Raw genomic sequence first — 26197 nt, 5'->3', positions numbered from 1 at the left:
TCCATTACAAGTAATCTATGTTATGATGCATTGCATCATACACTTTGTACTCTGAGTGTCTTTCAGAGTCGATCTGCCACATTTGTGTCCTTCTTGATGGATTTAAAAACGGATGTACGGACATAAATATGTTCCGTCCGTTTTATGATGGCTCGATTTTTGCTTTTATTTCTGTCCATTAAATAACCTGTATGTTAGTCGTGCGTTTGTCCGTCAAACACTAATTAGCGTAGTCTGAGTGTGCTTTAATAGCATTTCAGTGTTTAAATTGACTACTCATGTTTGTTCAACCTGCTTTCTGAAACAGGGCCCAGGAAACAAAGTGGGACACATAGAATGTTTACGTTTTAAAACTGTGATATAACAGATGTTTGATAGTTAGGTCGCATTGCTCATTGCTGCAATCGAAACATGTTGGACCAACAAACTCACCAGAGAGGCATGTAACCATTACATCAACCACTTGGACAAAGTGAGGTCATTGTGTGATACACTTTAATGGACTTCCTTCTAACCTTAGCTAGGTAAAAAGCTGTTGGATTTCTTTTGTTATACTGTGAGACTGATATTACTATACATATTTATTCATCTTGTTTGGAGTTTTTGGAGAGAGGTCTTTCAACTTTTAGCTTCCTACTTTTACCAGGCAACAGCAGAAGGAGGGTCATCAACAAATCAAAAGATGTGGCCTAAACATCATGGCTACACATGGGGCAGGGTTAGCCTCGAGTTTGTGGGGTTATTCCCTGAAAATCCACTAAACACAGGGCTTGAAGGTGCCAGTGTGAAACGGCCACTAAAGTAAATAATGGAATTTGCATAACGTTTTTGTTGGCCAATCACAGGACTTCATCTTATCATCTGAATGTTAACATTAGTCATATGCCATCAGGTCGACGCTACAGAGTCAAATATATACAGTATATACCAGAAAAACATATATATAAAAATCCTTCATACCCACTGCCATCACCACACTGAACATTCATACATAGACAACACATCATACAGCTCCATTCAGGCTTCTTTTTGCACGGTCTATGCATTTTTGCACATATTTGTTTCTATATGTATCTTTTATGTTCTTATATACATTTTATGTAATTTGAGCCTGCCCTGTCAAAGACAAATTTCTGTCACTTGTGACAGACAATAAAGTTTTTCTTAACTTCTTATCTTCCAATGAATATTTAAGCTGGGGATAGTAGTAGGTAGTAAGTGCAGTTTGAATTGTATAGCCCTCTACTTAGATTAAGTGTGTGTGTGTGTGTGTGTGTGTGTGTGTGTGTGTGTGTGTGTGTGTGTGTGTGTGTGTGTGTGTGTGTGTGTGTGTGTGTGTGCTAAATAATGCATGGTTAACTCTTAGCCCAGGGCTACGAATATGCAGTGTGAAAAGGCCTTCCTATGACTACATCATCACTGCTAGAAATACAACACAGCCTATAGTCCTGCTACAGCTGTTACATATACTACACAAGAACAGTACCTGGTTATCCTGCTGCCTCTGTTCTTTTGCTGCTCTTTCTATAGTATGCATCTAACAGGGTGTTTTTCCTCTGTATCCCATAGGAGATGACTGTCAGAGAGAGTCGAGTCAATTCCTTAACTCAGACGATGATGGAGAACACTATTATGAAGGCAAGAACATGGCCCTGTTTGAGGTAAGACAAAAATGAAATTTCTCCAAATGTACACTGCTTACAAAAACATTTGATTCACATGTAAAAAGTCTGCATTGTCCACAAAGCTGATATATTTTTAAATCAAATTCATGTTGCATGTGATCTATGGTACAAGAAGATTATGTCTTTATGTTTTGTGATATAAGATCAATAAGTCATATTATTTTAAATTGCTGACACAAAAGTTAAATATAAAGATATATGATCAGAGGGTTTCTGGCTCCAAACCTTCAAATGGGATAATATAATAAAAGCAATGATAATAAAAACATTCATAATGCTTTTCAAAAACCAAATGAATTCAAATCAACAAATTATGAGATCAGTATTATAAAACAGACAAATCCAACTCCAGTAATGATAGAAGAGAATAAAATAAAACATAATTTAAGTAAAAAAATAAAAATTTAAAATGTAAGTAAAATCAATATAAGTGCTCTGATATAAGTATGTTAAAAAAAAAAAGGGGAGAAAAAAAAGAATGTAAAAGTATTTCTCTGACCAGGTTGCAGAGCCTCAGGGCCCTGACTTTAAAGGCTCTCCCCCATCTAGTTTTAAGCTGGGACTCTGGAACACATATAAAACCTCTGAATGAGAAGCTCAAACTGTGTACAGGCTGCTATATGGTACTAGAGGTAAATAATTTAGCAAAGAGCGAAGCCATAAAGAGCCTTAAAATAAATCCATAAGATCTTAAATGTATACATACTTGGAGCCAGTGTAAGGAGGTTAAAACGGGAGTTATGTGATATGGAATACGTCTTGGTTCTGATTGAAAGCGTGTCCGTTAGTATTAAAGTCTATGTGCACCTGCGGTGCTAACAACACAACACTGTACAGATGTTGTACAGAATATATTTGCTTTATTTCGTTTATGCATGTCTCTCTGTCTATCTGCAGGAGGAAATGGAAAGTCACCCTATGGTATCATCTCTTCTCAACAAGCTGGCCAACTACACCAACCTGACCCAGGGTGTTCGTGAGCATGAGGAGGCTGAGGATGGGGTCAGGAGGGTCGCTGTTGTGGTAAGGACCTGATTTGAGCTAGTGAAAATGTTGATACTGAAAGTTATTTTAATTTTTTTTTAGCAAAGTACCCCCTGGAAAAACAAACAGGGAAACATGGGCTTGTGGTTCGCTGAGGATAATTGTCATTCTCCACGTTTTTGGCTGTATTGCTGCTGCTGTGTTTCAACCACAAATCTATTTTCTTGATTTCTGTATGTCATTTAATATCGAAACTGGCTTCCCGCTCACAGTGAACAAACATAATCGTGAACAAACAATCGTGAACAGGATTACGTTTGTTGCTGCAGTTAACAGCTTACAGCAGTTAACACTTGCATTCAATATAGGAATATTGAATATAAAATGTGGTTCATCAAACTTACATTATGGTAGGAACTATGCATTTACATTAAACTTCACGTACCCCCTGCAGTAGTCCGAGGGTGCCAAGGCAGGGTAGTCCATTTTGGCACCTATAAATGCATTCTGTCACTCAAACTAGACTTCCTGCTGAGTATTTGAACCCCCCTACACACACACACACACACACACACACACACACACACACACACACACACACACACACGCTATTGGTTATCTAATTATTGTTTCAGGAATCGTTAAGAAAAAGGCATGATAATAAGTTTTGGCAAAAAGAATTCCTTCTTTTCAGTTTTGCAGTCTATCAAGCTTCAAATACAGTTTAAGTTAAGTTTACCCTAGACTTTGAACTTTGGGATGATATCACGAGGAGATAAAGCATCTTATAAACAGCTCTAAAGAATGGACTGTATTGTGAGAATGCCATGTTATTTAAGTCTTTCATCTTGCAAGATTTATTACTAACGAATTTGTATTGCCTATGGTACAAAAGACACACAGTAAACTGCTTGCTGCTGCAAGTGGCTGGAGATGTGTAATCTTTATGGTTCATATTTGGGTTTCGGAGACGGGTTCTGTGCCATTGCTGTTCGGCAAATACACACTATATGTGATGACATTGGCATTACCACTCAGGAGAATCTTAGAAACTAGTGGAAAACATGTGATGTATTTGAGGTGTATGATGTATGTACGGCCTCCATTTAACGAAACAAACCAAGGCTCAAAAAGGATTGGAGGATGCAACATATAAAAAGGATGCCAGACACAAGGTTAACAATTAACCAACTAGCTTTGTTAAATAATGCAAAAATATTCCCAAAAGTTGCAAACAAAGAGAAACAAAAGAGACTGGAGACCGCGGCCAAAAAGAACAAAAGATGGGAAGACGCTGGACCAACCTCACAATGGGCCGTGTCGCCCCGTGCCTCCGTGCGTCTCCCCGCGTCTCCCCGCGTCTTCCCCTAAATTACCTTAAAAAGGTAAACTACTCCTAGAACAAACAAAAGAGACGAATAACTGAACTACCGGTAATCTCCAGCCCAAACTAACACAATAAACTAAAATAACAAAACCCCAGCACCTGAAGTGTGCATGGAGGTTGGGAAACACAAACCTGCTGTTTTTTCTTTGACCATTTTAAAATGATTTATTTCTTGATTTATTTTTTCTTTGCTGATTATTTTTACTCTTTGTTTTTGTTGTCGTATTTAACCCTGTATTACATCAAGCTTTATGATATAAAGCGTAGTCAGACAATATTAGGAGAGTGACAGTTTTTTTTTTTTGTATACCAGCAGATTGCATTATAATTACACAATGACTATGATGATAAAATGCTGGCTTTAGTTTAGAGCTGGGCAATATTTCGATATTATATCGATATCGTGATATGAGACTAGATATCGTCTTAGATTTTTGGATATCCTAATATCGTGATATGGCATAAGTGTTGTCTTTTCCTGGTTTTAAATGCTGCATTACAGTAAAGTGATGTCATTTTCTGAACTTACCACACTGTTGTAACTGTTCTATTATTTGCCTTTACCACTTAGTCATTATATCCACATTACTGATGATTATTTATCAAAAATCTCATTGTGTAAATATTTTGTTAAAGCACCAATAGTCAACACAATAATATCGTTGCGGTATCAATATTGAGGTATTTGGTCAAAAATATCGTGATATTTGTGTTTACATTCTTGGCTCTTTTATTGTAAATCTATGGTGTCTCAGCATAATCAACCCTGGGAACTTGATTACTGTCGTTACGTTTAGGATTATAACAAAGCTTGGTTGTACTCATGCATTTGAAAACTAGGATCTGAATGTTTAGCGGCCTGACTGAAAAGTTAAAGGTGAAAGGCCTACCTTCTCTGGGCGTCCTCGGCTCAGCTGTCTCGGTTTCGATGAGACCCGCTCCTCTTCCTTCGTCAATCGGTGCATAGTCTATATCCACAACGTTCCACTTCCGGGATTGCGCCGTTGCCGACAGAAATTCCGCCGCAAGGTAAATCCAGACAGCTAGCTAGACTATCTGTCCAATCTGAGTTTTCTGTTGCACAACTAAAACAACTTTTGAACGTACACGTTCCAGCAACACAAGTTCCTTCCCGAGGCTATTTTGCAGAGGCACCGTTGCTCCGTACGGCGCTTTAAAGAAATTCCAATAAAGCGGAGCACGTTTTTCACAGCCATAACTACATCACTGGCTTACGTCCATAACAAACTTTTTCATTTTAACCCAAGCAATGATCTTTTCCTAAACCTAATCAAGTAATTTTGTTGACTAAACTTAACCGATTAGTTTTGTGTCACAATGTTAACCACATGTTTAAAACATGTGTGCGACTGTTTCACAACCTTAAATAGAACGGTCATACAGTATTTGTCGTTTTTGAGTAATTGGCAAACAACCTAGTCAGTCATTTAGGTTTGAGGACTTGTTTCCCAAATTCTCACAAAAAAGCCTGATTACTGGTGGCAGTATGCTTCTCCCAGTTGGGATTTAAATCATATTGTAAATTGTTAAGAAAATGTGCTCCAAGACAACAATTCTTGCTTCCTTGGTAGCCTTGCTGTCTTTGGGTGGAACCCAGTAGGACCTTGGGCTGTAGCTTAGCAGAAGCATTGATGATGTTTTAGTAAAACCCGCCCCCTGAACGATAGCTGTGTTTTTTCATCAGTACGAAATGTGAGACTAAAAAGAATAAAACAGACTATGCAAAGAGAGTGAGGGGGAGAAGATGTGGGAGATCTTGAAATCAACATCAGGCACTTCACAGTATACAGACAGACAACTAAGTGCAGAAGAGAAAGCACAGGACAAAGTGTTTGTAACTCAGAAAATGGTATGTACACTTGGTTTTTGGGGAGGGTAGTGGTAGAGGTATATAGAACCTTGTGTGTGCAGTGTAATGCATACTGTAAATATTATAACATAGGATAATGCTAGTGAGACTGTAAGAGTTTAAGCACAATCATTTTACTTTGTACCGAAAGCTGTTGTATGGATCATGGACAATATTTTACTTTATTTATAATATTTTATTTATTACAAGATGTCTGTAAAGTACAATTTCAGTGTCATTTGAACTTTCACTTCTCTTTTTTTCTTCTGTTTTTGGATTTCCTTTTATTTGGAATGCAATTAGGCCCAATATGCAATGTACAGAGTTTGTGGGAAAGTGGGAATTTGCAACCTCCACAGCACATACTCTGAGAATTGACTTTTCAGTGACGTAGGAGACATCTTGTGTCCAGCAGTTACACATTTAAAATAAACAATATTAGCATTTTCATGAGATTTTCAATTAAGGAGAAAGAATAGATGTAAGTTTACCAGGTGATTTAACTTTCTATGTGGAAAAAAAAACAAATATCAGACACAAATTATTATTCGAAAACGGAGTAATTTTATATAGGCCTATCTTGGAACATTTCAAGATGGGGCTTTTAACATTTTGAAAAGTTCTCACAGAGCAGTTTATAAATATGAATTGTTCCATTGTCTGATGCCAGCCATCGTGCTAAATAAGACTCTTCCCCTACATATAGCCTGTAATGGAAGTCCAAACTAGGTTTGTCAGCTTTAATTTGCTGCATTTTAGACTAATACTTAGAATAATTTACAAATTTGAAAATGTTGAATATGATAAACACACGTAAGGCTGTTTTACAACTGCCTTCAAGGGATAGGTCAGATCTTTTCAAGTGGGGCTGTATGAGGTGGTGCTTATCCATAGTCATTGTAGTTCATAGTCCTTTTTTTTTTTTACCGCCTGGCTCAAGGCCGGAAACAAAAAGGGAGGTCACACAGATATTTTAATCAAAAAGTAGTTTACTTAACACAAACTAACTAAACATTAGCTAAGTGGTGCGGTGTGTAAGTATGAGAAACCTCAGTCAGTCATGTCTAAAATACAGTTTGACGGTAGACGGCAGACCAATTTGCACAGTTTCATCCCTCACAAAACAGCCCCCCTGGGGAACACACTTTCTCACCAACTTGGTCTTGGAGGAAATAACCACAGGCTGCACTCTCCACCTCATCATCTGGGAGAGCCTGGCGGCCCAGAGCCTAAAATGTTGGGTCATCTCTTTGCTCTTTTACAAGATCACTGCAAGAGGAAATGCAGGGAAAGGGAGCAAGCAGGCACCGAAAATACAGACATCCTTTTTTATATGGACTATAACGACTCATAGTCATAGACACTCACATGTCACTGCACCATTGGAAACTACCACAGCGATGTTTTTGGGAGACTCAGAACTGGGGGTGTGCCGACCACCATCTAATACAGTAGGTAATACACTGACTATGGATAAGTACCTCATACAACCCCACTTCAAAATTGTTTTGTGTTTATCCATCCCCAGGTCCCCCAAATGGGAACCTTCATTGGAGTTTACCTTCCCTGCATGCAGAATATCCTGGGCGTGATTCTCTTTCTGCGTCTCACCTGGATCGTCGGCACAGCAGGAATCCTGGGATCCTTCGCCATCGTCTCCATTTGCTGCATCTGTGTGAGTAATTAATAAATCTAAACATATTTCTGCTGACAGTGATTGAAAGACAAACAAGTCCTTTTTGGCGCTAATTCTGTGAATGCCTGAACGGAACAATGACATGTCTGATGTTTAGTCTGAGATTTACGGCATGGCAGAAAAAATGCAGGCCAGTCAATACAACCTCCTCTGAATGTATGGTTTTGATTCATGACCGTATTAATCTCCATGCATGAGCTCAGAGGAGGGTGCTCAAAAACAAGCACAAGGTTTGTCTTATTTACAACTGTAGTAGTAGCTCCACAGCCAAACAGAGAGCTGACTGTTTGAAAAGTTTGAACTTACATGCTCATCACTCATGTGATGCGATGTTAACAGAGCACACAACACCCTTCTACGATATATACCCACCCTGTCCCATGCTTTATACCAAAGAGATGGCCGAGCCTAAAGATGATGTTTGCGGTGCTGTTTAGGAGACGGTTTAGCATTTCACTAGGTCCAGTGGGTATTAAAACCGCAGTACTTGTACATTTAATGAATTAAATGTGTTCATAGCAATGGGTATCAAAAACCTGGAGCACAACGAAACCCTGATTTTTAGTGCGTATAGAAAATCTCCTTTTGTACTTATTTACTTTGATCAGATAGTTCCTGTTCAAGCCGGAATTTTGTATAGATAATATATTTTATTTAAACAAATAACATTTTTGTACAGCAACATTTAACATTTGAATAGTGTGTCTGTCTCTCCTCTACCCCCTCGGTCATTATTATACATAACTTGAAATAAGGTCGGACAACCCTGTCTCCGAAAAATTACGTTCCCGTACATGACACTGCATTCTCAATGACTTTGTTTTAAACATGTGATTTAGTGTTGTGAATTGAAACAAAACTACTTGATAAGGTTTAGAAAAAGATCGCGGTTTTGGTTAAAAAACATTTGGAGGCCTTGAGTTTTTTTTATTTTTTATTTTTTATAAAGGCCATTTCAGCTCTAGAGTTCTACCCCTTTCTTTCCTATTTAGGAGAAAACAGAATCTGGACTTGCAAGGGAATGACTGATTGTTGCAGATTTCTGTGGATTAATAACTGTATTTACAAATTTGAATGACAGGTTCTTATTGCCATGTTTGAATGACAACAGTCTTTCTCATGTCACCCTCTCTCTTTTAATTTGTGTTTTAACAATAAAAAAGTTTGCCTTCTTTTGTTAAATGATAAAAAAAATAATTGTTTTGTAAAACAAACAAAATGTACAGTATATTTTACAGTACAAAAGATTTGGAAAAGATTGTTTTTGTGTCAGTACCTAAACTCAGGTGTCTGTATGGGGAGAATTTGAAATGGTACCCAGCCCTATACAGTAACATGTGATATTACACTTGAAAGTGAGCCAAAAGGTGTGACTTTTTGAGCAAGCTTGAATAAAACAGTATGAAATGAAAGTATATCATGTAAAACATAGCTTATTTAGATTAGATTATTCTTGCACAAAGAATAAAATGTAGCCTGCACACGTCTCTCTTTTCTTCCATCTATAACGTAACGTCTGTCCTCTTTCTCTCTATGCAGACCTTGCTCACAGCCATATCAATGAGTGCCATAGCAACCAATGGAGTTGTCCCAGGTACAATTTTTTTGTTCTTTTCTACTAATATTTGAATATCATGGTTTGCTTTGAGGGGGAGACACTGCAGTGTTTTCATTATTTACCACTGCCAGAATTTGAAGGATTGATTGTGATTGCATCATGACAGAACACTGCAAAAATAAATAATTTTAAAAATCCATTCATTTGATTATTTATAAACTAACCTGGACATGATATGGTAGTTGTATAGAGCTGGGGTTCTCAACCTGGGGGTCACAAGATACATCTGGATAAATCTTAATTTCTGCTACACAAATTTAGGTTTATTTTTTCAAAATATTTGAATCTTTGCTTTTTTGGTTGTTGATTGTTGGATACTTTTACAGATATTCGGTCCTCTGAAAGTATTCAAATGCAGCAACCTGAGAAGGAATATTCTCAATGTAGATATATGCAAGCTAAGACATGGGGTCACAAATAGAGCCTAATTATAAGTTTTATAATTCCAGTTTATATGCAGCTGTTGATTCACAATTTACAAGTTTCCTTGAAGAACTCCTCTTTATGACTCAGATCTATTTAAACCCAAGAAAATATTATTTTATTATTGTAAACCTTGTTCAGCTGATCTGCTGTGCACTGACTAAAAGACTCCAGCTTACACTAGCTATTAGCCATTGTAATTAATGGCATATGCATATGTTTGGTTATGTGTGAATGTTATGCTTTCCATAATAATGGTAGTATACCCCAAAAAAAAAAAAAGCTTGACAAAGACCTGATACTTTATCATAAATAATGCAATGATGTTGTACAAAAATGTTTTACAAAACATTCAAACTACTTTTTTAAAATGTCAACAATGAGCTTTTAAACCCAATAAATGTTTTATTTACATTTTTGCTACACATCATTTTTGTACTGCATTATCTTTGATTGATTGATGTACTAGTGGCTTTGTAGAAGATTTTTTTTCAGCCCCGAGTAGCGTCTGCAATCTCTCTCATATGGACCCAACAACCTTAATCAAGAGGATAGGGCATGGATGTATAATAAGAACGGGATACAGTGTTTGAGGCGAAGCCTCGTTCATTCCTATGATAGTTGCTCGGTAACGCATGAAGACAAAGAATTCAACTTCTTCTTAAAAAATTACCCGGATGATCGATGCTGCTTCCACGCTATGGGGCCCATAAATATGCCGCACTAGAGGCCTCACGGGCAGAGCCGGCAAGTTCCGGTTTAGCTCTCCTCTTACTTCAATGGGGATTAAATGATTTAGTCGTGTGTCTGTTGTAGACTTTCAAAATGTTATCAAAGTTCTAATAGTGAAACAAGTCATTTCTCGGAGCTGTGATGCTCAAAACAATGTATCCACGGATTTACAGAAGTCTCTTTTGCCATGAAAGTCTATGGGAAAAATCTTTTTGGGCCCCCTGGCATCACGTGACAGACACAGATGTTGTCATTCCACTTTGGTCGCTTTGTCAAATTTCAAAGCCCAGCGCAAATCTTGGGGGCATGGCATACGGCAGTGTGTATGTTGCATAAGAAGGGCAAAAAATATTGCCATTCACTTCCCTTACTTGTTGTGAGCATTACGTAATGACTAAAGGTGAATCTGATGAGCATATTAACATTTTGATCAACTCAGAGCTTCTCCCATCATCCCCAGTCGAAGCTAAACTGTAAAATATAGGGTTACCAAACTTTGGAAAAATAAAGTTTAACATATCTTTTTAAATTTGGTAGTAGCCTGACTAACTAGGATTTAATTTCTCCAAAGCCGGTGGCTCATACTACATGATCTCCAGGTCACTGGGTCCAGAGTTTGGAGGAGCAGTGGGTCTCTGTTTCTATCTTGGAACCACCTTTGCTGGATCCATGTACATACTGGGCACCATAGAGATTCTGCTGGTATGTTACCACCCTGACAGATAAGAGGTCACCCACGCCAGTAGTCACTTCTGCTGCATATTAATGACCCATTCACTCTCTTTTTTGCTGTCTCCTCACTGCCAGACGTACATTGTTCCAACAGCAACAGTGTTTAAAGAAAGCGAAAATGCAGCAATGCTCAACAATATGCGTGTCTATGGCACATGCTGCCTGCTACTGATGGCTCTGGTAGTGTTTGTAGGGGTAAAGTAAGTATCCACACACACCTATACAGTCTATGACACACATACACGCACACAGACTCACATGTATTCCCTTTCTTTCTGCAGGTATGTGAACAAACTGGCTCTGGTGTTTCTGGCTTGTGTGTTTCTCTCGATCTTGGCCACTTATGCAGGAGTCATCAAGACGATCATCGAGCAACCAGACTATAAGTGAGTTAGTAACAGCTAAACTATAATTTATCATTAAACACGGTCATGTTTTCAAGACTGAAATATTCTTATCAACAACATGCTACATTTAACTCCTCCAGTGCATGATACTGTTGCAAAAGGACAGATGACGAGAAATACTTGCACTTCAGTTGGTGGTATTCATTGCCATGTTTTGCCATTGCTCAGTGTGTTTGATTTAATTGGTTGATTTTGTTTCATGTCAACATGTTAGATCAGGGGTTTACAAAGTCTGACACTGTGGGGCCCACCTCCCTAAAAGGAAGTTTTTCTCACCACTGAGGTTTCTTCCTAAAAGGGAGTTTTTCCTCGCCACTGTCGCACTAAATGCTTGCTCTTGGGGGGAATTACTGGAACTGTTGGGTCTTTGTTAATTACAGAGTGTGGTCTAGACCTACTCTATCTGTAAAGTGTCTTGAGATAACGCTTGTTATGATTTGATACTATAAATAAAATTGAATTGAAATTGAATTAAGTTATGGAGTAGCCCGCCGCTTGTTGTGACCACAGGGCGTGTGGGTGCACACTCTCAGCTGTGACTGGCTCTGGCTCATGTCTGTATCATTGCAGCTAGACTGTAGCTGTAATTATGACTACAGCCATGGGATGACATAGCTTTGGCGGGGTTTCATGGCTGTGCCTTGGTTGTTATGAGTATGGATGTGACACATTAGTTTATAATAGGTGTAACACTAACTACATGTTGTGTGTGTGTGTGTGTGTGTGTGTGTGTGTGTGTGTGTGTGTGTGTGTGTGTGTGTGTGTGTGTGTGTGTGTGTGTGTGTGTGTGTGTGTGTGTGTGTGTGTGTGTGTGTGTGTGTGTGTGTGTGTGTGTGTGTGTGTGTGTGTGTGTGTGTGTGTGTGTGTGTGTGTGCAGTGAATTGAGATGGTTGTGCTGGCTGTTTTGAAGCTAATGTATTACTAAACTCCTGGTTGTATTGGTAACACATTCATCATATCGGATAGAAGCACCACAGGTTCAGCGGCTCAGGTTTATTGCAAAACGCACTTATCAACCACTGTAAAAAAAAAAATGGAAAATTCCTTTCATTCATTTATACTTCTCAGTTGTTCTAAGGCATCTGTTTCCCAGAGAACCAGAGCTCCATCTACCACAACAGATGCATCAGCTTCCATCCAACTAAACTACACTTTTCTCTCTTCTTTTAAAGCGTCTGTCTGTTGGGAAACCGATCTCTGAAGAATGAAATGTTTGAAACCTGTGCAAAGACAACGGTTGTGAAAAACAAAACCGAGTTCACAGACCTATGGAGCCTCTTTTGCGACAGCAACGCAACCTGTGATGAATACTTTGACTTAAACAATCTGACAGAGATACGGGCCATACCCGGGCTTCTGAGCGGAGTTATCAAAGGTGAGCAAGAGGAAAGGAAGGATTCTGAGCTTTCTTTCATGGCGATAAAGTCCAGTATTATTTCATCTTGTGCCGCCTTCAGGCCGAGTGATCAACTTTGTTCACATGATATTCATTGCCGCAGAGAATGCATCCTACTGTTCATCCAGCTGATAATGCTTTTGTGTCTTTCTGTTAGACAACCTGTGGGGCGACTATGGTCCAGCTGGTATGCTCATAGAGAAGAAAGACCAGCCTTCAGTAGAAGCCCAGGGCACGTCCAATGACATGAATAAGCCCTACGTCTTCAATGACATCGCCACATACTTCACTCTGCTGGTGGGAATATACTTCCCCTCTGTCACAGGTAGATAAAATACCAACAAATATGAGTTAGAATGTTAGGAGTCTAAGATTATAACAATAAGAAATGGTTGTGATAGGAAACTAAATTATACGTTAAATATTAAAACTCTTAAAAGAGCAGTTATGCGAGATGAGTACTTTTACTTTTGAGTTACATTTAATGCTTTTAATGCTTCTGTACTTTTACTTAAAGCTGCAGTTGGTAACTTTTATTTAAAATAACGTGTTGTCATATTTGCTGAAATTGTCACTATATCAGAATACTTTATTGATCCCCTCAGGGAAATTGTTAATTTGCAGTTGCTCACAATCAAATTTAAGGCAACTGACATACCTAACATGAAACATTACCATCCCATGCATTAGACCGATATTTTGTAATAAAAAAATGAAAAGAAATCATGTTCCTCTGCCTCCTCCTGGTGCTCCTAATGGCACTTGCAACATTGCACCATGTCCGAAGGGAAATAATCTTGATTCATATTTGATCAGCGTTATCTAGTTCAACAGTTTGTTCGCATTCCACAAGTCATTGACGCTGCCTTAGAGACTCCATGAATCTGATTGGTTGTTTCCCTTATGCCATTAGGAGCATTTGAAGGTGACTTTTATTCAAAGATTATCCGTTTCATGTAGTACTGTCAGGATATAATGAGTTAGTGCAAATATGACAAGAATAACCCTTTAAATAAAACTATAAATGCAGGACTCTGACTTGTAATTGAGTATTTTCACACTGTGTTATTGGTATTTTCTCATAAGTAAAGGCTCTTAATACTTCCTCCAAAACTGACTCTAATGTTTACATCCTGTGTGTTTTATTTTAGGTATAATGGCTGGTTCTAATAGGTCTGGTGATCTCAGGGATGCCCAGAGGTCCATCCCAATAGGAACCATAATGGCTATTGTCACCACGTCTTTCATCTGTATCCTCTAGACTCTGATAGAGATATCTACACAGTATAGTACAAACCAGCATGTGCATGTAGGAGGTATATCAGTTGATGACAGAGAGCAGCAACGCTGCCAGTTATGTTTGTATTTATTTGTGTTGTAATGTAACAGATCATGTTTGTTACTACAAAGTAAATACAAAGTATTTCCATCTTAACTTCATACTCAGACATCTCCTGTGTGGTCTTGTTTGGAGCCTGTATTGAAGGAGTGGTACTGAGAGACAAGTACGTGTATTTTTTATTGACGTCATTTTAGAGAATTAAATAGTGGCAGGCTGACATTTTACAGCTAGTAGGTGATCACACGTTTTTTATTTAAGCAGTTGTTTTTAGAGACCGAATCATTGGTGTTGAATGAAAATGTGTAATGTGGCTCACACCACTACTCCTAGTATACCAAGTATACAGTACACAAATTATATTGTATGCATGCTTGTGGGTGTTTCAGGTTTGGTTACTCAGTACAGAAGAATCCAGTAATTGGTATTCTGGCCTGGCCGTCACCCTGGGTGATTGTGATTGGCTCGTTTTTCTCCTGCTGTGGGGCGGGGCTGCAGAGCCTCACTGGCCGCCGCGGTTGCGCAGGCCATCGCTCGGGATGGCATCATCCCGTTCCTACAGGTCAGTGTTAGATAGATCTTTGTTTTTGTTGTTACAGTCCTTTGCGCTTTTACAATAAAGCATCACCCAAACACAAAATTACTATATTACTTTGTTATTTGGTCTTAAATAGGCTTTGCTTTATAAAGACATTTTTGGCTTCTATCTTTAATGGTCCCATGACCTGGTGCTCTTTGGATGCTTTTTATATAGACATTAGTGGTCCCCTAATATTGTATCTAAAGTCTCTTTCCCCGAAATTCAGCCATGGTGCAGAATTACAGCCACTAGAGCCAGTCTCACAATGAGCTTTCCTTAGTATGTGCCATTTCTGTGTCTTCAGCTATTGAGGAGGAGAGAAGTGGGGGAGGTGGGGGGGGCAAGGTGGAGGGTGGGGGTGTGGCCTTGACCAACTGCCACTTTGCTCGTTTGAAAGCCATGATGTCTCTCTCTCATGGGTGGGCCAAATTCTCTGGGCGGGCAAAGCAGAGAAAGGGGAGGTAACCTTGCTCCTTATGACCTCATAAGGAGAAGATTCCAGATCGGCCCATCTGAGCTTTCATTTTCTCAAAGGCAGAGCAGGATACCCAGGGCTCGGTTTACACCTATCGCCATTTCTAGCCACTGGGGGACCATAGGCAGGCTGGGGGAACACATATTAATGTTAAAAAAACTCATAAAGTGACATTTTCATGCCATGGGACCTTTTAAATCAAACCATTCTCTCTTTATTTCTGTCACAGCACAGTGCTGCTTTGAGTACACGTTGTTCACTTAATATTTTCTTATTGTTTTGGGAAATTCTTCTTTTTACTTTTTAGTAACACTAGTGCACTAGTGCCTGTTTGGAGCATGTGCCTGTTCTGAATGGGCCGACTGCTTGGTTCCCAATATTTGTTTAGTAACCCTTTACTTGAAGGTATCTACATAAGAGTGACATGACACATGAACCCTAACCCTAACTTGTCATGACAAAAACCGAATGACACTGTCTGACAGAAGCGTTATGTCATAAACGTTTGACTTGTTTATACTGTTTATGACATGTTATGTGTGTCACCCTTGTGTAGATACCTTCAAGTAAAGTGTAACCATTTGTTTTTCACAACTTTATTGTGTAAATTCTCACAAACGTGACACAAAATGAAGTTATTAAATGCTTGGTTGGCCGGTTGTTCCGGTGATTATCCTAGAAATGAACGGTTGTTGATCCAGACTGGGGAGCAATAAAACGTATTCCTTATACTTAACTTTAGGGCCGTAGATAATGCTAACTATCACTAAACAGGTGATATCCAACAGGCTGAAAAAGGCGATTTACAAAACGTTTGTCCAGTTAAGCGAGTTTGGTGAATCTGACTTGTACGAACAAACCTCACAGAAAAAAAGATTTAAGATAAGAATACAAAAGTGTTCTTTCATAGGGCCAATTGTGTATATCCGAGAGGTCTAATAGACGTGTTTAATAGGGGTGGGAATCACCAGAGGCCTCACGATACGATATCATCACGATACTTATGTCACAATACGATATTATTGCGATTTTAAACATATTACAATATTCTGCGATATATTGCAATGTATTACCTTTTTTCCAACTTCAAATTCTTCCCAATTTCAAATGATGTATGTGATTATATGATTTGTAGGAAACATCTGTTTTATCTAAAATGATAAATTTCTCTGTCTGTTCATCTCACTTCAATTTTATTGCTGCAAAATGGGATTGTCAAGCAGACAAACTGACCAAAACATATATCATAAAAGATCGATACTTGGCGTCTGTGTATCGATACAGTATTGCCACGAAAAATATTGCGATACTATGCTGTATCGATTTTTTTCCCCCACCCCTAGTGTTTAATGCATTTCCCTAGAAGGAAAAATTAATAACTGTTTAGTCTATACAATGCAAAAAAAATAGTACGGAAATAAAAATACCCATCAAAAATCCCAAGATCTCAATGTTATGTCTTTACAATGCTATCTCTGGTGTTTTGCATAATAATGACTGAAATAAATAATCAATCTTTAGATAATCAAAATGATATAGAAAAGATTTAAACCAAAACCCCTATAGAGTTTTTTTTTTTTTTGAAAACAAGTTATTCAGCATAAAAAAATCACTAATGGACTAAATAAATCTTAGTCGACTAAGACCAAAACGACGATTAGTCGACTAATGGACTAAGTTGTGGCAGTTTTCTGCAGTACTGTATCATCTCATCTTCTCTGTTTTTGTCTTTCTCAGGTCTTTGGTCATGGGAAGGCTAATGGTGAGCCCACCTGGGCTCTGCTGCTGACAGTTGGGATCTGTGAGATAGGAATCCTAATTGCTTCTCTGGATGCCGTGGCCCCAATCCTCTCCATGTACGTGGTTTAACACTGTAGAACATACTAAAAGAAGATAGGTTTACTTGCTTTCAGTCTGTTACGTTTCTTGCCAGTTTGATTGCAGTCCTTTCTCTCTTTAATGATCATTTCCGTTTGTGTCCGCTCAGGTTTTTCCTCATGTGCTATCTGTTTGTTAACCTGGCCTGTGCTGTTCAGACTTTGCTCCGTACCCCCAACTGGAGACCTCGCTTCAAGTTCTATCACTGGTAAGAACAGCTTCCAACTAAACTCAAAATAAATCCTTCACATTTTATGTAAGATGTTGTAAAAGTGTGTGTGTGTGTGTGTGTGTGTGTGTGTGTGTGTGTGTGTGTGTGTGTGTGTGTGTGTGTGTGTGTGTGTGTGTGTGTGTGTGTGTGTGTGTGTGTGTGTGTGTGTGTGTGTGTGTGTGTGTGTGTGTGTGTGTTCTGTAGGACCCTCTCCTTCTTAGGGATGAGTCTGTGTCTCTCTCTCATGTTTATCTGCTCCTGGTACTACGCCCTGGTTGCCATGGTGATAGCTGGCTGTATCTACAAGTACATTGAGTACAGAGGGTGAGTTTTGGGTTTTAGGTCTTGGTCTAGGTCTAGAGAGTCTTTTACGCCACATTTGAATGTCTATTCTGTTCTTAAACATTTGTAAAAGAGGTGAAACTTTCCTTTTTGGACCTTTTGTTTGCAGGGCAGTGAAGGAATGGGGTGATGGGATCAGAGGTCTGTCCTTGAATGCAGCACGCTATGCTCTCATCCGTCTGGAGGAAGCACCACTACACACCAAAAACTGGAGGTGAGTGTGAGAATGTATGTTGTGATTTGATTTGCTTATATCATGATGAAACCAGGGGCTAGAGCAAAAAACAATACTATTCGGGGATCTTTATTTCTTGTTATACCTGTATTGCTTCTGAAGTTGCTTTTTAATAAGTCTGTCTTTTTCATATTCCAAATAGTTTCCAAAAATCTGCAAGATATAGATGTTAAATAAAGTAAACAATTGAATAAAATACAGCAGCAATTTAGCATTGCACTGTAACCTCATCGGACTCAAGATGGACAGATAAAAAGAAAGAAAAGGATCAAAATTGATGTAGCGGAAGCAGGGATATCATCTTTTTTATTCCATGTATCCTCCTTGTTTGTCAAAACTTGTCACCTACATTAACCACAAAGCAGCTCAACCGCTGTCAGTTCAGCATGTGAGGTGAGATTCAGGTTTGATGGGGCGGTTGCAGTCCCGAGTTGCCCCTGATGCTGTGCATCGGAGCGTAAAAGTGTGTGAGTGTTTATCTGATGAGCAGGTGGCACCTTTTATGGCAGCCTTGGCCACAGCGTATGAATGTGTGTGAATGGTGAATGGTTCCTGTACTATGTTAAAGCGCTTTGAGTAGTCGTTAAGACTAAAAAAGCGCTATATAGAAACAGTCCTTTTATGTGATAGAAGTGAGTAATGTAGCCTCGAGCTGCTAGTTTATGCTGCTGAAATTATAGCCTGCTATTCAAGCAGGCTATAATGCTGACTCAAGTGACATCACTTGAGGACATTTATCAGATTTCACACGGCTCCCTCTGGAGACACAAAAGGCTTACAACACTTTCCACACATGTACATGCAGTGGTACTCCCAAGACCTGTAAACAGATTGTGATGTGTAACATCAGCACACTTTCCCCTTTTTTATATGTTTTTATCATAATGTACATTGTTTATATTTGATTCTTAATGCTTATTTTGCATTTGCTAAATTTTATTTCACTATTTACATATTTTCTCTCTCGTCAGGCCTCAGCTGTTGGTGTTGTGTAAGTTGGACTCCGACCTGAAGGTGAAACACCCTCGTCTCTTGTCTTTTACCACGCAGCTCAAAGCAGGAAGAGGACTGACCATCGTCTGCTCAGTCCTGGAGGGAACCTACATGACCCGGGGAAATGATGTCAAGACTGGAGAGCAGGTTTGTCCATTTGTTCAGTCATCTGCTCTGCCTGTTTAGTCCTCTGCATGGATGTCCAGTATTTTACAGCATAAAGGTTATGGGTATCTAATTTATTTAGAGGTATCACAGATAGACAAGCAGTCTCTTCCGCTGATTTCCTTAACAGGGTTTTGCCTGGCTCAAAATGGGCCTTTGCGGGGGATAAACAAAAATGTATATTATGCTTGAATAAATAAAACCCCAATTAACAAAACTGGTTCAATAAAAATATAAATATTTGAATGAATCACCGGGAGAGTCCGGTACAGCCTCACTCTGGAGATAAAATTGAGATTAGCTCTCATATTCAAGTTCATGTTCTGCTTGTTCAATAGGTTGTTTGGTAAATTTCTCTTAAACACATTTAGAGAGGATTTGAATTGCTATTTTTATTCTCAATTCTTGTCATCTTGGTGCTGGTGATTTTCCTTTGGGGCTGGCTAAAACCTCTTTAGGGGGTGCCAAAAATTCCTTTATGCAGGAAAAACCCTGCTTAAAACAATATTTCTGAATATTCACTACAGCAGAGAGCATGCAAATTGCAAACTAAAATATGACCGAAAGCTACCACAATTAAAATGAAGGAATCATTGGGCAAACTGGTAATGCTGCTTATGTTCACCTTACATATTCACCTGATTTCATGCATAGTCATTTATACAGGTTACATGTAGAAAAGATGCTCCCAGCTTTTTATACAAGCAGTGAGTATCAGCAACTCCAAATATTGTTCCCAATTCACAATCTGAAACAGTTTTATTATCCTTTCCCTCTCCTTTTGTTTTGGTCCTTTTTGTTCCCTGCAGAACTTAAAAGCAGCGATGGCTGCTGAGAAGATGAAGGGTTTCTCCCATGTGGTGGCGTCGTCCAACCTGCGAGACGGTTTCTCCCTGCTCATCCAGTCAGCAGGACTGGGGGGAATGAAACACAACGCTGTCCTGATGGCCTGGCCAGCAGGCTGGGGACAAGCCCGGGACTCCTCCGCAAGGAGGAACTTTATAGGTAAACTACACAGAAGTGACAAAATCAGAGCATACATTTCTACAGTATTAAGAACATGAAACTTTACTGCATTGATATGTATACCCTTTTAAAAGTTAATTCCATAAATTTTCCTGCATTTCATTATTTTTTGATGGTAAGGTCCCATATTTCTAATAGGTGCTTTTCTCTGATCTTAATGTGGCTGCATCCCACATTTGAAATGCCTTGCCATTAATCTCTCTCTCTCTCTCTCTCTCTCTTTCTTTTTTTTTTTTTTTTTTTTCTTACAGAAACAGTAAGAGAGACGACGGCAGCTCAACAGGCTCTGTTGGTTGCTAAGAACATTGACCATTTCCCTGGTAACCAGGAGCGTCTGAAGGGGGGGACCATTGATGTGTGGTGGATCGTGCATGATGGTGGACTGCTCATGCTGCTGCCATTTTTACTTAGTCAACACAAGGTGTGTGTGTGTTGTCATTTTCCATTGAAATGTACGTCACACTTTTTTTTCCACACAATTTTTTTTTTTACTGTAGAAGCTGCCAGTCTTCACATTAACATTAATAAAGCAAATGGAAGGTGTAATGCTTAATGCCTCACATAGCTGCCTAATTTGCTAAAGTTCCTTGCTCTCACATTCCACCTAGATCCCAGATGGGATTTAGTGCTCTTGCATTGGCAGCTTAGCTGTGTGTAACCAGCAGCTGATACATTTCCTATTTCTGCAGGTATGGAGGAAGTGTCAAATGCGAATCTTCACGGTGGCCCACATGGACGACAATTCCATCCAGATGAAGAAAGACCTCCAGATGTTTCTCTACCAGCTACGCCTGGATGCGGTGGTGGAGGTTGTGGAGATGGTGAGACTATTTGCAATTCAGTCAAATAATTTTTTCTATCTAATGAATGGTTGATCCAGGTGGTAGTCTAACCTGCCCTTGAGAAACATGAAAGGCTACCTGTTGACTTTATACTGCTCTATCCGAATTAGAAATCAGAATCAGAAAATGATTTATTGCCAAGTAACACTTACAAGAAATTTGCCTTGGAACATTAGCCACAGCAAATAAATTGAATGACTATATTTTTATAAGTTTGTATACAAATCTGAAATTGCAAATGTTTTATGTCCCTCAAGCATGAAAGTGACATCTCTGCCTTCACCTATGAGAAGACGCTGGTGATGGAGCAGAGGTCTCAAATGCTTAAACAGATGCAGCTGTCCCGCACTGAGAGGGAGAGAGAGGTACCGTGACACTCATATTATAACATTTGCACTAATACAAATCATACGTGTCATTACAGAAACATTTGGACACTTTCTAAACAACAATAGCAAGATGTTTTATCTAGGAGTTACAAAAATGGAATATTATATGCAAATATTGACACGTTTAATTCAATTGAAATGTTAGCAAGACAAACTTAAGGGTATAGTTTGGATATTTTGAAGTGGGGTTGTATGAGGTACTTACCCATAGTCAGTGTAATAACTACAGTAGATGGCGGTCGGTTAATTTCGGAGTCACCAAAGTCGCACAATAACAAACAAACTAACCGACCGAGGCAGCAGTAGACTTCTGACAGTTCTGTTAGGTAAAATTTGTCAAAGGATCCCCATCGGAAAAGGCTGGCTGAGGGCAAGGCTTGCATCGGAAAAGGCTGGCTGAGGGCAAGGTAAAATAGTAAAAATATTCAAAAAATATCGTACACTTGAACTGATATTGATTTTTTTAGGTGGGTGATTTGGGGTGGCTAAAATAAGTTTTTGCTGCTGCCCCCATCCACAGCAGTACATTGCTTAGCTTCTGTGTCAGTACTCCTGCCTGCTTCTCCAAACTGGGGGCATACCAACCGCCATCTACTGTAGCTAATATATTGACTATGGATAAGTACCTCATACAACCCCCCTTCAAAAAATTCTGAACTATCTCTGTAACACTGTTCACAACACTGTAAAACACACTAAAAATGTCTACTTTGTAAAGTCCATACTCAAACAAAAACCTTATATTCCATTTGGAAATAATCAGGTGCAATGTTAAAACTTTAAGACATGATATAGAAATGCTATAACAAAAACTATATCAAATATATTACAGCTGTACTATACTGATGTAGCTATCCTCCGCCCAAGAGAAAGGTGTAACATAACTCGTCTTGGTCTGTTCTGCTGTTGTTGACCTTTTGAACTCTTCCCCCTTATCCTAACCTGACTTCGTGATCAGATTCAGAGCATCACAGATGTATCCCGCAGCTCCATAAAGAGGAAAAATCCGCCAGGTGACCCCTCCTCCAACACCCTGTGCATACCAGAGGATAAGGTAGTCCCAGCGACCAAACGGCCCGTAGTAGCCGACAATTACGCCTTTGATCCCTCCATTTACCATGCCATCCTTTCTGGCATCATAATCCTTTCATAACAACTGCAATGCTTTTAGACCGTGCTGTCATCATAGTGTGAATTTAGAGACCGAAGGTTCTGCCTCAATGTTTTCTGTTTTCCCTTCATTCACTGTATTGTAGATGCTGAGGGGGCAGAGACGTAGAGACCAAAAGCTGCCAGTAGAGGCAGACAGATTCCTCACGGAGTGCCTTTAAATGTGCACCCGACTCCCAGTACTGGAGGTCCACCTGAGACTCAATACAGTTATCAGTAACTTACCATTGCATCCATTCCCTCAGAGATTGTAACACACAATTGTGGAGTTTATGATGTTTATGGTTTATAGCAACAGAGCTTTGGGTCCTTCAGGATCCCCATCCTGTTGTTACTAGCCAGTAGTGATTGAAATCCTCAAGTATGGTCTGGATTTCCCCCCTCTTGTCTCTTATCACTGATATTGTGAGGTGTTTAGTTTGTCTGTTTTAGGCTAAAGTTTATCATTAAAGTTTATTATTGTCACACACATTTATGCACAGCACAGCGTAGTGAAAATCCAACTCTGCATCCTAAACGGAGCAGGAGGTTTACTGTGTCCACTGTAAAACAGCGTGTCCTCACCATAGACCTGTCTATAACCTGACGGCCCTAAAAATAACTACATCTACATTTAAATAATTTGTCTTCATATCCTCTTGTGGTCATATTTTCATGTCCCTCATAACTGTAAAGCAATGACATATTTGCAATAACATATTGCTTTGTGGTAAAATTCCCACTAATGCTTAGTTAAAATAGAGATTATTACTGCATAGAAATGTAGAATCAGAAAAGTTTCGGAATCAGACTCCCTAAAGTTTCTTTTGGTACAACCAAACGCAAATGTAACTTTTGACTTTCATGAACTGAATGAAAAAACACTGTTAAAGGGTCAGAGTTCTAAGACAAAACATGGACAACACCCAAAAACCCGTTCACGGCTTTTTGAATCCATAGAGTGTCATAGATAAGCTTTGCTGTGCCTCTATCTTGATTGGCTGGTTGCTCAGGTAGCGTCTAGTCAATCACAAGGTAGCCACGTCCTAAGCATCCCCTGCTTTATCGTCTATTTTACTCTACATGGGACCATCATTTACAAAATTAACATCATGTTGTATTAAAGAAGACTTGAAACTAGTGATTGACGCCATAAACTCATTAAGAAAATGTTTACTAAGGTAATAAATCAAGTGAGAAGTAGGGTCATTTTTTCATAGACTTCTGTAAAAGCGGACTTCTTTTTGCTACCATTGGAATTGCCTCCTGCTGGCCATTAGAAAAAATGCAGGTTTAAAGCACTTGTGTAGTGGCTTCACTGTTCAGACTTGAAGGCTATGTCCACTTCTTTTATACAGTTTATGGTGTTTCCCCAAAGCCACCGATGAGAGTTAGATTTTTTGAGTTAGGCTTTTACTAGAAAGGATATAATTGGAAATACAATTGGACATTTTTAAAGTTTTATTAATAGAAATAACGCGGATCTAACATGGCTGAAAACTACAATGGCCAAACTTTATTTTTTATGTCCTTTTGTTTAGGCCCAGTTGATCCACGACCGGAACACGGCGTCTCATTCTAAAATGAATGACAAAGCTGCAGGTGCCACACCAGATCGTGTCCACATGACCTGGACCAAAGACAAACTGGTCAATGAGAGGAACAGACAAAGAGAAGGCATGGGAGTTAAAGACATGTTTAATATGAGACCGTAAGTAGATTCAGCTTTCCTGCAAAACATCGTAAATATACACTTCCTGATATTTGTTATAGTGCCCAACATGTCAAACATTAGGTTTATATTCAACTCAACACTAAATGTGATTTATTTGTTTAAGTTAGTTATTCTTAATATTATTTGAATATATTGTACTTTTATCATTATTGTTTTTATATGTATTGTGTGTATTCATATATGCTGATGTTGTACTGCACTTAGTTCCAACACCATTAGTGATAGATTTTTATTTGTAGTTATCAAGAGGCTATGAAAGGCAAAATTCCCTCTGAATTGCTCTAATTTTAAAATTCAGCACCTAATTGGTCATATCTTAATGTATATTTTCTAGGGGTTGTCCTTCTAAAGGATCAGTGTGTAGGATTTAGTTGGTTGTATTGGCAGACATGGAATATAATAATCAAAATTATGTTTTCATTAGTGTATACTCAGCTGAAACTAAAAGTCGTTGAGTTTTGTTAGCTTAGCATGAGCCCTTCATATCTAAATCGGGAGCTCGCCATGTTGCACTGCCATGTTTCTACAGTAGCCCAGAATGGACAAACTAAAAACTTGCTCTAGAGATGGCCTTTCACATTTTGAAGGCCCTGAAAGCCTCCATACATTTCTACACGGTTGGAAAGGAAAGGGTGAGTGAAGGGGTATTCAGTTTTAATCTGCAACTTCCCCGCTAGACGGCACTAAATCCTACACACTGGTCCTTTAACTGCATTAAATAATTTTGCTGTTGGCTTGCATGTTTTTATATGTAATTTGCCGATACTGTTTTATTTTAATTTTCCAAGACCTCTCTACATCTAGATGATCTAAAAAATTAAGAAGCAGCCATTATTATTGTGTTAATGTTGAATGTGTTTTTTGTGCTCGAATCCTCTAGGGAGTGGGAGAATCTGTAAGTCACTTTATTTTTCGCTTTTTGCTTGCATGTGCATTAACTCTCTCTGCATGTGCAATGTGAGAATAGTGTCTGTTGGCATGCTTGTGTGAAGGTAGATAACCAGTTCAGTTTCCATGAATGTCAGGGTGCATGATGACACATATGGAAGCTTCATGTGTCTGTGTATTGTATTTGCCTACAAGATCATCAGATTCCCAATCACACATCCTGTGCTTTCTGTAGATTGCTGATTTAGAGTATCCTACTGAAACAGCCCTCTGACTTTGTAAGGGATTGCAGGATAACCGATGCTCTGATTAATGTCTGTTGTCTAACGTAGTAGCCAATCCAACGTGCGGAGGATGCACACAGCTGTGAAGCTGAATGAGGCGGTGCTCAAGAAATCCTGTGATTCACAGCTGGTCTTGCTCAACATGCCGGGACCGCCGAAGAACAAGAAAGGGGATGACAACTGTATCCTTTTTCAGCTAATCAGTGATTTGACGAGTCATTCAGTCAGTCAAATAAAGTTGTCATATTAAAAGAATATTTTAAGATTTTAGGAAATGCGCTGATTAGCTTTCTTGCCAATAGTTGCATTAGAAAATCAATACTACTCTCATGTCTGTACGAAAATAATCAAGACAGCAGGCGTTTAGCATAGCTTAGCTTAGCACAGAGACTCGAAATAGGGGTAAACCGCTAGCCTGGCTCTGTTCAAAGTCAACAAATTCCACCCACACCTTTAGAGGTCTCTAATTGACCTGATATGTCTTGGTTTTTTAATTGTACAAAGATGAAGCGTAAAGAAGACTGAGTGAGGGGATATGTGTAATAAACCAAAACGTGTTGTTTTTACACTTCTTTTTGCATATGGATTACAAAAAACAAGACCCAACATGTTAATCAGAGAGCTTTTGAGGTGATATCCGACAGATATTTTTACCTTTTAGACAGAGCCAGACTTGATGTTTTTCCCTTGTTTCCAGTCTTCATTGCTAAGCTAAGCTAATTGAGTTAGCAAGAGG

General features: G+C 39.0%; 1 protein-coding gene across 1 annotated transcript in view; it reads left to right on the top strand.

Moving 5' to 3' along the window:
• Nucleotides 1-26197, top strand: part of LOC120568748 (solute carrier family 12 member 7-like) — a 36863-nt gene that overhangs the window by 8917 nt on the left and 1749 nt on the right. Inside the window, 26 exon segments of the mRNA XM_039816429.1 lie at nt 1570-1661; nt 2583-2708; nt 7455-7601; nt 9162-9216; nt 10967-11097; nt 11203-11327; nt 11409-11513; nt 12707-12909; nt 13088-13255; nt 14082-14180; nt 14378-14435; nt 14659-14778; nt 14780-14831; nt 17062-17180; nt 17312-17410; nt 17618-17737; nt 17865-17969; nt 18962-19130; nt 19958-20153; nt 20426-20595; nt 20864-20995; nt 21274-21381; nt 22364-22459; nt 24096-24265; nt 25170-25184; nt 25510-25643. Coding sequence (XP_039672363.1) covers nt 1570-1661; nt 2583-2708; nt 7455-7601; nt 9162-9216; nt 10967-11097; nt 11203-11327; nt 11409-11513; nt 12707-12909; nt 13088-13255; nt 14082-14180; nt 14378-14435; nt 14659-14778; nt 14780-14831; nt 17062-17180; nt 17312-17410; nt 17618-17737; nt 17865-17969; nt 18962-19130; nt 19958-20153; nt 20426-20595; nt 20864-20995; nt 21274-21381; nt 22364-22459; nt 24096-24265; nt 25170-25184; nt 25510-25643 — 3114 coding nt within the window.

The sequence above is a fragment of the Perca fluviatilis genome, chromosome 11 (genome assembly GCF_010015445.1).
Source record: "Perca fluviatilis chromosome 11, GENO_Pfluv_1.0, whole genome shotgun sequence".
NCBI lineage: Eukaryota > Metazoa > Chordata > Actinopteri > Perciformes > Percidae > Perca > Perca fluviatilis.
The sequence above is the reverse complement of the archived record's forward strand: the minus strand, read 5'-3'. Positions and strand labels throughout refer to the sequence as shown.